At 42.6% G+C, this 12,111-nt stretch overlaps 1 protein-coding gene across 1 annotated transcript in view; it reads left to right on the top strand.

Annotated features, from left to right (window-relative positions):
• Positions 1-12,111, top strand: part of GOLGB1 (golgin B1) — a 31,997-nt gene that overhangs the window by 2,546 nt on the left and 17,340 nt on the right. The window contains exons 3-7 of the mRNA XM_069979985.1: positions 3,319-3,486; positions 6,947-7,060; positions 7,802-8,101; positions 10,008-10,103; positions 10,196-11,621. Of these exons, the coding sequence (XP_069836086.1) occupies positions 3,319-3,486; positions 6,947-7,060; positions 7,802-8,101; positions 10,008-10,103; positions 10,196-11,621 (2,104 nt within the window). The remainder of the gene's footprint in view (positions 1-3,318; positions 3,487-6,946; positions 7,061-7,801; positions 8,102-10,007; positions 10,104-10,195; positions 11,622-12,111) is intronic.

The following is a 12,111-nucleotide window of genomic DNA, read 5'->3' as shown; positions in this document are numbered from 1 at the left end:
TGAGCTACCAGGCTTGTAGACATAGTGCCCATCTGTGCCGCCACTCAACAGTCAATGATAATCCTTTCCTGTTAGTGAATTAAAGGGACTCTGTACCCACAATCTGTCCCCCCCAAACCACTTGTACCTTCTGATAGCTGCTTTTAATCCAAGATCTGTCCTGGGGTCCGTTCGGCAGGGTGCAATTATTGTTTTAAAAATGACTTAATCCTGCAGAGCTGTGTCTAACGGCCAGGGCTTACATTAGTATATGCATTAGGCTGGCACCACCTCTCTGTCCTTCCTCCCACCCTCCTCATCATTAGGAATTCTCCAGGCAGATTGCTTGCTATTCCCCACCTGTGTGCATAATGAACATGGGCTGGATCGTTAATACACCTGTGCAAAGCTCAAACAGCAGTAAATGTTCCTGGAGCATTCCTAATAATGAGGAGGGTGGGGAGGAAGGACGGAGAGGTGGTGCCAGCCTAATGCATATACAAATGTAAGCCCCGGCCGTTAGACACAGCGCTGCCGGATTAAAAGTCGTTTTTAAAACAATAACTGTATCACCTGCCGAACGGACCCCAGGACAGATCTTGGATTAAAAGCAGCTATCTGAAGGTACAAGCGGTTTGGGGGGGTCAGATTGTGGGTACGGAGTGCTTTAAGGGGACTTTCTGACCATGAACAGTTTTTTAAATATCTGGTCTGCAGGGAACATAACAAAGCAATGTACTTAGGGCCCTATTACATGGCACGATAATTGGCGGGACCAGGCTGATATTGCTCCATGTAATAAAGACAACGATTGGCCGGAGAGCCAATCACCAACTCATCCGTCGCCTTTGTGTATAACATAATAAAGCTATTACCTGTCCTGGCTTCTCCGGTGTCCCCCAGCCTTGTCTGTGCTATACTCTGGTCACCACAGCTGCAGCTCTCACTTCTGGTGTTGTCTGTGAAATCACAGGCTGCTTAGCCAATAACAGGCCGAGACAGGACAGCGCCACAGCTAGTGATGAGAGCTGCAGCTGTGGAGACCAGGGAATCCCATAGACAAGGCTGGAGGACATCGGGGAACAGGATCGGGTAAGTAATAGCTTTATTCTTTTACACCAAAGCACTAGCTGTGTAATAGGTTGTGTAAGCGTTATGCTCCCCCGCCACTGCTAGTTTCTCCAATGCCTGATGTCCACCATGTTCCCCTTCATCACTACTTCTGCCTAAATGCCTGCTGGGTGCAGACAGTATAGAGAATCTCGATGCTGTGCAGGCTCTTCCGCACATGAGTGGAAATAGTAAAGAAAAGGGCAGTGGCAGCCAACAATGATGAAGTAAAAGGGACGCATGAATGATCTAGCAGTTGTTCGTGCTGCCTTGCCTGGCCTATAGAAGTCATGTAAACTCTCATTGAACAAGTGTGATCACCAAGATCGGTGCTTGTTATCAGGACCCACTTGGCCCTGTTAAGAGCCCTTAGAAAGATGGTTAGATCTACAGCACAAATGGCAGAGGTTTAAAGGGAGAGGATCCACAGTGGCACTATCGTTGGGCTATAGACTTATATTTTTACTTTTTTCCCAGTCGGCAACCTAGTGATATATCTGTAGGGTAAGCACGGAAAATGGAAGCTGTACTGTATTATTGGGTCAACTCTTAAGGCCAGTTTCACATGAGTGCAATATGGTTATACTCCTGCCCAGCCTGGCTATGAGTTTAATGGCCCTAACACCATTATAGAAATCTCTGATGTCAGGTCAGGTCATTAGACTTGCATCACTCCAGGTTGTAGTGGTATCTGTAGTTCAGGGGCAGATTGTTTGAAACTGACCTAAATGGAATTACTTGTATTATATAATTTATTGGCTTATAGAGCGATTGGCACCCTCTGTTTTAGACAAAAGTTTTAGTTTGTCTTTAACAGGTAATATACAGCCATGGATAAGCGTCTGTGAGCCTGAAATGCTATGCTAAGAGGTTCTTGTTTTACATCTTTTTAGTAAACCTTGTCTCCTGTATGCTGTCTGTCTCCCGGCACCTTCCTGCATTGTTCTTTCCTGCAGTGGAGCTGGCAAATTGCTGCAATATGTGTAGTAACATTTGGCCAGCCGGAGATGATGGTTTGTAGTGTGCCTACAGTCCTGAAAGATGCATCTATACATACATCACATTTGTCTCAGATCTCAGAGACAGCCAGGTTACACACAGAATAGCATTGTTAAATTGTGACAAATATGCAAAAAGAACTGCACATTGTTTCCCTGGGTAGCCAAGCAACATGTGGCAACCATGAGAAGCATCCACAACAAATGTATGCATTGTCCCTGCTAAATGGCGATTTCTTTATTACTTCTATTCAAAAGCCTGTGTAATAGTTATAAATGATAGTGACATAATGAATGCTAATAATATTGTTATAGAAGATTTATTCTACAGCTGGATACATCCCCACTGACAAGGTGATGTTTCTACGCATCTAAAAGAATATCCACCTAGACAATTCCACTTTCTCATTGTGTTTGCAGTAAACAGATTAGTTAAACCTTTTGGTCGGAACTTACAGCGTAGTGATGTCCCCTCATCTCTCATGTAACAATTTTCTAATGTTGTTTCAGTTTGTAAACTCTTGTCGGTATTCTGCTGTTGTCTCCTATTGGTGTTGCTTTCCCTGGGGTTTCCTTATATTTGGTGAAATATTTTTTTGTTTCTTCCATACTATGATCGGTATCTAGAGAATGGAATACAGTGAAAGGATTGATGTTATTGTTGTTGGTTATTTTTAGTGTGTAGGAGTATGTCAGGCATACCTACTGATCTAATGTGTGTGGAACAGGATGATTGTAACAGATGCCTGCCCTGCCGTGCATCGATTCTGTCCAGAAGATGGCCCGTATGGGAGCATATGACCATGCCCCGCTTGGAGGGGTGTGGTCACATGCTCCTCCATATTGGCCATTTATGGACATACTCTCCACAGAGCAGGACAGCCCAGCCTAGAGGGGAGCCTGATTTTAGGTCTATGAGGTACACAGGGAGCTGCTGTCCGTATATACTGTGAGTACACTTACTAATACTGTACACTGAGTAATTTTACTGTAAAGCGGCCAACCCCTTTAAGCACCGAGGACTGCAGTCTGTGCACAGGACACATGTTATTTGACATAACGTTACTGCAGTTAGTTTACTCACAACTCCTTTAAGTTACACACACTTCCTATAATGGTGACATTGGTTTGAGGGCAAAAAGTATTAAAATACTGACATTGGAATTGTGAGCAGTCCTGATCCTGAATGTCATGTACATTTAAGTGACAGTGTTTTTTTTCCTATATTCAGGACCTGGGACCAGAGTCTGGAACTGTGGAGGGAATGTCTGAGGACCAGATGGAAAGATTGGCTCACTACGAGCAATTGGTGGTGCAGCTAAAGGATTTGATTCAGCATAAGGATGTGGAGTTACAACACAAGGATGCGGAGCTTCAGCAAAAAGAAACTGAGATCAAGGTAATTTGAATAATTAGACTTGTGGAAAAAAAAAAGGAAAAAATTCTATACTCTCCTCTATACTGTGCAGAACCTTTGGGGTTGGTGTACAGATAAGGAATTGCCCACTCGGCCAGTGTAGAATCTGCTTAGGTTTTGGGGTGCCATATTAATTGATCAAGGACAACTGGATCTGTAAGGGTTTTTTTACAAAGAAGAAAACATAAATATCTACAAAAGGGGAGACTCTCTAAGGGATAAACGTAAAAGGGAAGGGAGAGGGTGGGAGATAGGAAGTGCCTAACTATTAATTTGTGTGCAGTCTTGTATACCAGTCTCACAAACACACACAGCCCACACATTGCCCATCCCTGGAACACCTCCAAATACTGTCTCAGCCAATCAGCACAGTTGCTTTATATTCTGAAGACAATAATGTAGAGGTAAACACGTCCCTGTAGGTGGCGCCCTTTGGGTAAAATAAGGTCTCTGTCCTTTGATGACTCTTTTGGACCTGTAATGCCCATGCACAGGTGACACTGATAAAGAGACTTTAAAGTGCGCAGCAGGGGCTAGTTTATGGCTGTACGACAGCAGAAGAGCTGTCCTGCTGTTCAACGCCACTTTTATCACTGGGATGACTAGTTGGCATTGTTCAGCATTTTTGACTGTCCATCCCATTGTCCCTGGAAGCACCGTCATTTAGGGGGGACACTGCTGTTGCCACTGAACAGGCAAGTCCTTGGGCCAGCACCAACTCCAGAAGTGCTGCTAAGTGAAACTAGGCTCTAGCTGAATGTTGGTGTCGAAGAAGTGAGGGAGGTGGGTATTGCTTTTTTTTTTTTTTTCCTGTCTAATTGCTTACAATTGCTTTGTGTATTGTCTCACAGTGACCAAAGGGTATTATAATTTTTAAGATACCGCAGAAAGACTTATTTTTTATATTTCTTGTGCAACAAAACACCAATTTTTTGAAGGGAATCTTATCAGCTGGTTATGGCATCCTAACCCGCTTAATAGATCATTATAGCGGACCTTACCGTAGCACATGGTGCTACAGTGTGCCATTTTTATTAGCTTTTTAGTATTATTTAAGTGAGATCATTGTACCAGGGGCAGAGAAGTAGACTGATAATGATGATTTAAATGCCCGAATGAATGAGACAATCAGCATTTTCTCATTTGTCGGCCGAACGGGCCAATTCCAGCGGACACTCATTCAACCAATAATTATTTTTATTTTATTTATTTTTAAAAAAGCCTTTTTGCTGACTGATGTAATTGCAGTGCATCTTACCCTAAATCATGAAATAAAACTCTAATTTTAGTCTGCCACTCCAGTGCCAAAATATAAGCTTTAGAAGTTTTATGCAAATTATGAGATAAAGCCCACAGGGTGTTCCTCTGGGCTGCAAAAGCCCAGCAATGTTATACCTGTGAAAGGTCTGATTGTTTCTGGGCTTTAAATGCTAATTTGCATATAAGTGCAGGAGCAGCGGACTTAAGTAAGGTTGCGAGAGATTTATCTGACAGATTGTTGAAGCCAAAGCCAGTAACAGACTATAAACAGAGAACAGGTCCTTAAGGAAAGACTGGGATTTCTCTTCTTTTCAAATGCATTCCTGGCTTTGGCTTCAAAAATCTCTCCGATAAATCTCTGTATAAACACAACATTAGAGATGTATCTTCCGATTACTATTGGACACCGCATTTACCTTAGTCAGCAATAAGCTGCTGACATGTCTGCTTTAACACTGTGATAGCAACTGACCCGTGCTGTCCAGTATGCGGTCAAAGAAAAGTTGTGTAAATACGTGTACAATTCATTGTTGACTCTAGCTTCTGTGCAGTTCTGTTTTTCTCACGTACCGCTTCTCTCCTCATATCATATCCTTTTTGTACTGTTTGCATATCCTGGAGTACATTGTTTTCTAAGTAGGAGCTTGTCTCCTGGTTTGATGTGACATGTTTAAAATATCTGTCTTGCAGTGTTTTCATCCCTCCCACTTCATCTCTAGCTAGTTATTGGTGAGTTCTATGTCCTGTTCCTCAACACACTTGGGCTCACTTCACACTCTATTGCACACCGGAGGTATAAGCCAGGGCGATTCCCTGATATAAGCCTAAGACGTTTGATACTGTATACCTGGTAGTGGCATATTGACATTCATGGTAGGAAAAAAGAAACACTTTTCTATATAGTTTAAATTTATAAATTAAAGGTGCGCTGATATCATCTCAGTATATGCCAAAAGGACAATATTTGGTATATAGTAGGTGCGTGGGGGCCCATGGACACATCATAATATACTTCCGGTATGTACTTCTGATGAAAGCCCTAAAAAAAAAAAAAAATTCTCATAACGTGCCTAAAAATCAAAGCCTAGTTATTTTATGCTTGTGTCTACTGACTTTTTGGCTTTGGCCATTCTAGGAGAGTTGGCACCATAAAGATTTAGGGCTGTATTAGACGGCCCAATCACTAGTGTAAACAAGCTCGCTTACTGAACCCATTACATGGCTCGATAATCATGCAGCAAGGGCTGTATACATATTGTTATCGCTGTCCATGCAGCCTTTGCTTTAAAAGTGTAAAATAAAGTTTGTACATACTTGTCCGCGCTCCCGGTGTTCTTCTAGCTTCTGCCTGTTATCCCCAGCCACCGCTAGAACTTCTGAGACAGTCTCCGAGGTGGGCCTTGCATCACTATTACACCAGTTTCATCAGTTAATCGTTGTTTTTTATTACATTGAGTGATAATCTGTCGAATTGGCCTGATTCAGCAGATTATCGCTCTGTGTAATAGGGCCCTTAGTTTAGTACCCACAATTTTATGTTTCCTCAATTCAAAGGATGTGTACTTATTTAGAGCCAAGGAATTAATAGTGTATGCAGTCAGTCTGTAAACATTATTTGTTTGATCTCTATGGTTTTATGGCCTGCCTTCTGAAAAGAAGTGCAAAGGTCTTCTGCCCATATTCATCCTGTATAGGGTGGGGCAAGGTAACCTCTGACTATCACCACTATCTGAATGGTGTGATTCTGTCTTTTGTATATACTGGTGTCTACTTTAACTGTAGTCCTGTCTGTGATAAGGAGGGGGCTGCTAGAAGTTGTTTTTATTTAGCAACTTTTTAGCTTTACTTATTAAATTTATTAAGTTTTACTTATTAACTAGCTAATTAGAAGGCTTAAGCCCCTATTACACGGGGCGGCGGAGAGGAGCAAACAAGCGCTGTCAGCGCTCGCTTGCTCCTCTTTACCCTCTCGCAGCTGGCGCTATAACACGTGTCGGCAGCGAGGGGATGAGTACAGGGGGGGCCGCAGGGAGCTGCGGGGGTCTGCCCGGGTGATCGCTAGATCGTCCGGGCAGCCCATAGCAGCGAGCAGCGGTCTACTACCCCCGCTTTCTGTAACATTCACTTAGGTTTCTGGTGTAATATTTTAATGAGGTGTACATTTTCCTTTGTAATTTTCCAGGTGGAGAGAGAAGCTGCAGAAGCAAAATTTGCCAAACTCAAACTGCAGGCAAAAGCTAAAGTGACAGCTCTGACTAAGCAGATTGAAGAACTCAAAAGAACAGGTGCTGATCAGGTAACTGTTCACAGGGAATGCAATGCATTTGGAATTCTCTTCAGCCCGGGAGTTTTGTTAAGGACAGTAGTTTAGAAATAAAGTATCACTCCAGTTAAAACAAGGCCAGTGAAAATTAGGAGAGGAGTGTGTAGCAGTAGTGGGAGTAGTCGCCTTGAGGAGATTGCCATACTGGCATATGGAGTCTTACAAGCCATCCAATGCCTCATGGGAAAGAATATGCAAAGTAGCTAATTTCCAGATGGAAAATAAGTTGCTGTACAGTGCCACCTGCAATCAGCCAGTACTGATGAGGGGGCAAGAACCATGAAACGACTGTCTACAAATGGGTAATTTTTTCTCCTGAAGAATATTGACTTCATGCTTGATTGGCTTGACATAAGGGCTCTTAAAGGGTCTAATGTTGATTGTTAAGGAAGCTACTTCCAGTAGGTGGCGCTGCAGTGCAATTTCTTTGCTCTCAGGAGTTTAGTTTCTTTGTATTGGCAATTGAAATGATTGCATACATATTCTATGCACCAATCATTGCCAGTTTGGGTGGTATTGGTGTCGTCTGCTTCTGTTTAAAAATTGGCTGTCTCAATAAAATTCTTTTAGTTTTGCTTCGTGTAACCAGATGCCTCTTTTAACAACATCATGCTTTTATTTGTTAGATTTTTCTTAACATTATGAGGTACTTATATGCCACAAGGCTAGCATTTAACATATGCCTTGTTTGATTATATATCTTTTTGTATACAGACGAGCCAAGCTGAAAGAGATGGACATAGTAATGGACAAAAAGAATCCCCAAAGAGTTTACAGGATATTGAGGATACCAGCTCAAAACTTCAGGACACTATAAATAAACTTACAAGACAACTAAACGAGAGTCATGGTAACATCAGTGTGCTCACAAAACAACTATTGGAAAGTCAGGAAACTGTTGCCAGTCTGACAAATCGTCTACAAGACAGCGAAGAAAGTGTGAGTGCACTCTCAAAAGCCCTGCAGGAAAGCCAGGATGCTGCTAAAGGTCTTCAGGAGAAGCAAGAGCTTGAAGTAAGAATGGTAGCAATAAGACGTGCACTTCACTAAATATGTGCATAGATTTTTTTGTCATTGGAAAACTGCAGGAAATTTAACACTCACTGCCAGTTTCCCCTTAGAGGACAGCTGGTTTTTAACAGGAGGGCACTTTGGGGGCACATTTTTCACTTGCGTCCCTGGCGTACGCTACATAAAATAAAATAAATCCTTGCCTTTTCTGTAGAATAAGACCTGCTTGCCTGATGGGTGGGCAGAGGGGGGCGCAGCGAGGAGGCGTGACCCCCTCCCACATTTGATTTATTACAATTTTAGCCTGGAAACAGGTGTAAAACATGACAGAAATTTACACCTGCTCAGGACTGGCGTACAGGTATGCTGGTCTTGATAAATGTCCCCCTTTCTGTACAGTTTATTGTCAAGGGACCCTTTAATAATATATAAACCGTTACACATGGTTATTTATTCCCCTACACGCAGTGTGGTTAGGCACTTTTGCACACTTAGGCTGGGTTCACACTACGTATATTTCAGCCAGTATTGTGGTCCTCATATTGCAACCAAAACCAGGAGTGGATTAAAAACACATAAAGAATCTGTTTACACAATGTTGAAATTCAGTGGATGGCCGCCATTTAATGGCAAATATTTGCTGTTATTTTAAAACAACGGCTGTTGTATTGAAATAATGGCCGTTATTTACTGTTATATGGCGGCCATCCACTCAATTTCAACATTGTGTGAACAGAGCCTTTCTGTGTTATTAATCCACTCCTGGTTTTGGTTGCAATATAAGGACCACAGTACTGACTGAAATATACGTAGTGTGAACCCAGCCTTAGGGTACAAACCCACTTGACGTATTTGCTGCGTGAATCAGTCTTAAAAATAAGCAGGCAAAACGCAGGTTGGCTTTATACGATTGTTCTGCGTTAAAATACGCATTGCGTATTTTTGAAGCATGAAGCTTGTTGTTAGCAAAGCATCAGTTGTTAACAACCTGTGTGAAAAACGCATGTAGCTTCATGCTTCAAAAATACGCAATTGCGTATTTTAACACAGAACAATTGTATAAAGCCAACCTGCGTTTTGCCTGCTTATTTTTAAGACTGATTCACGCAGCAAATACGTCAAGTGGGTTTGTACCCTTAAAGCGACTCTGTACCCACAATCTGGCCCCCCCCCCCCCCCCCCCAAACCACTTGTACCTTCAGATAGCTGCTTTTAATCTAAGATCTGTCCTGGGGTCCGTTTGGCAGGTGATGCAGTAATTGTGCTAAAAAACAACTTTTAAACTGGCAGCCCTGTGCCCTACGGAAGTATCTGTGCCCTAACTTCGCACCACCCCTTCGTCCCTCCTTTCACCCTTTTCATCATTAGGAATGGATGACTGGAATATTTTCTCCATGCTGAAAATTTGCACAGGTGTCTTAACGATCTAGCCCATGTGCCGGGTGGACACAGGTGGGGAATAGGAGACAATCTGCCTGGAGCAGTCCTAATGATGAGGAGGGTGGAGAGGAGGGACAGAGAGGGTGTGGCAGCCTAATGCATACACAATGTAGTCCACTCCCGTAGGGCACAGGGCTGCTAGTTTAAAAGTTGTTTTCTAGCACAATAACTGCATCACCTGCCAAATGGACCCCAGGACAGATCTTGCATTAAAAGCAGCTATCTGAAGGTACAAGCGGTTTGGGGGGGTCAGATTGTGGGTACAGAGTCGCTTTAAAGATAGTGAAGGTGCCATAGTGCTCAATTCCAGCGCTAAAACAGCTAATTTTACCGCTAAACCATCACTTGAGAGATGGAAACACCCATTCAAGCATTATAAAGTAGCAATTGAATGTCTTATACTTACAATGTATATAACTGTTACTTTCATTTTTGCTTTTGTCTGCTTTGTCTACCTCTAAAAATACAGAAGACACTGGAGGAAAAGACTGAAGCCCTCCACTCCCGCAATCAGGTAGTGGAAATGCTGGAGCAAGAATTGCAGAGTGCTGAACTTCAGAAGCAGGTGAGTGCTGCCCAATAATCCCTTAATCTGCAAGGATTACATTTGTCATCAACCGGTACATTTTAATCCCTACTTACATGCTTTCTTTGCAGGTTCTTTCGGAGCAGTTTCGGGAGATGGAACAGGAATTGATTTCACTACGAGAATTTCTAGCTGTGGAACAAAAAGAACATTCCCAACAAGCAGAACTGTACAAAGACTTATTGGAAAATAAAGATATTTTATGCCAACAGTTACAGGAAGCTGTTGATAAAGAGAGAGGTGCAGCAAGGGAGATAGAATCACTAAAATCCCAACTGGAGAAAGCAAATTTTCAGCTAGATACTACACCATTGATTGATTCGGAACAAATCCGAGCAGAGCTAAAAAGAGATGCACAAGAGGAGCTAGAAAGATTGAGGGCGGAGTTGGAGAAAGAGAAAGGAGCTCAGACAGAGTTACAGCAACTAAGAGAAGAGTTCGAAAAGAAAAAGGGTGCACAAGAGGAGCTACAGCAACTAAGAGAAGAGTTAGAAAAGGGAAAAGGTGCACAGGAGGAGCTGCAGCAACTAAGAGAAGAGTTAGAAAAAGAAAAGGGTGCACAAGAGGAGCTGCAGCAACTAAGAGAAAAGTTCGAAAAGAAAAAGGGTGCACAAGAGGAGCTACAGCAACTAAGAGAAAAGTTAGAAAAGGAAAAAGGTGCACAAGAGGAGCTGCAGCAACTAAGAGAAGAGTTAGAAAAAGAAAAGGGTGCACAAGAGGAGCTGCAGCAACTAAGAGAAGAGTTAGAAAAGGAAAAAGGTGCACAGGAGGAGCTGCAGCAACTAAGAGAAGAGTTAGAAAAAGAAAAGGGTGCACAAGAGGAGCTGCAGCAACTAAGAGAAGAGCTTGGAAAGGAAAAAGGTGCACAAGAGGAGTTGGAGCACCTAAGCGAAGAGCTTGAAAAGGAGACGGGTTCTCGGGAGGAGCGGCAGCAACTAATAAAACAGCTTGAAAAGGAAAAGAGTACTCGGGGGGAGCTGCCGCAAGTAAGCCAAGAACAGTTGCAGGTGGAGCTGGATTGGTTGAGAAAAACAAATGAGGAACTGTTAGCTAAAGCAAAAGTAGAGCAAGATACACTCACTGTAAATGAAACAGATGAAGGTAATGTGGAAATAGAAAGCATAAAAATTGAGCTGGAAAAGGGAAATGAAAAGCAAAAAGAGTTGTCTAGATTGAAGGAGAAACTAACAAGAATTAGGGAATCCCTCAAAGAATTTGAATCTGTAAAAGAAGAGATTGAAAGGGGACAGAAAACTCTAAGTGAACTGGAGAGAATGAAAGAGGAGATGAAAAGAATAAGAGAAGCTAATGCTGAATTGAATAAATTACAAGAAGAACAGCAGAATGCGACAAAACAAATAGAATGTAGTAGTGTGGAGTATGAGAATGTGAGTGAACAGAGATTAACTCAAGAGGAGTCAGCAGGCGATAAAGAGGAATTGCAGACATTAGTCTCATTTGCAAATCTCAACACCCAGCACCACACTGTCGCAACAGGTAAATTGCTTAGTAAAATTTACTTTTTTAGGGAATGTTAACACTGGAAAAGTCCAGCTCCCTCCCCAGAAATACACAGCAGAAATTTTGAGGTTAGCCTCAGAATCTTATGTCCTGTATTTTTAATTTTTTTTCCTGAGGACTATATTTTGAATGGCTATGTTTACAGATGAGCGAACAGGGCCGAGGTTCAGGTTCGTATGAACCCGAACAATCGGCACTTGACTCCCGTTGCCTTTGCGTTCTGTGGGGAAGGTGGAGACAGCCCGAGTACCGCCTGGAAAACGGATACAACCTAGGTAATAGGCCGTATCCCTGTTTTCCAGGCAGTATTCTGGCTGTCTCCAACGTCCCTCACGGAGCGCGAAAGCAACGGGAGTCAAGTGCCGATGGTTCGGGTTTGTACGAACCTGAACCCTGGCCCTGTACGATCATCTCTAGCTATGTTCACACGACGATTGTCAACGGACGTTATTTGGTAATTAAAATG

The sequence above is a fragment of the Dendropsophus ebraccatus genome, chromosome 1 (assembly GCF_027789765.1).
Source record: "Dendropsophus ebraccatus isolate aDenEbr1 chromosome 1, aDenEbr1.pat, whole genome shotgun sequence".
Taxonomy (NCBI): Eukaryota; Metazoa; Chordata; class Amphibia; order Anura; family Hylidae; genus Dendropsophus; species Dendropsophus ebraccatus.
This window is presented reverse-complemented; position numbering and strand designations above follow the sequence as displayed.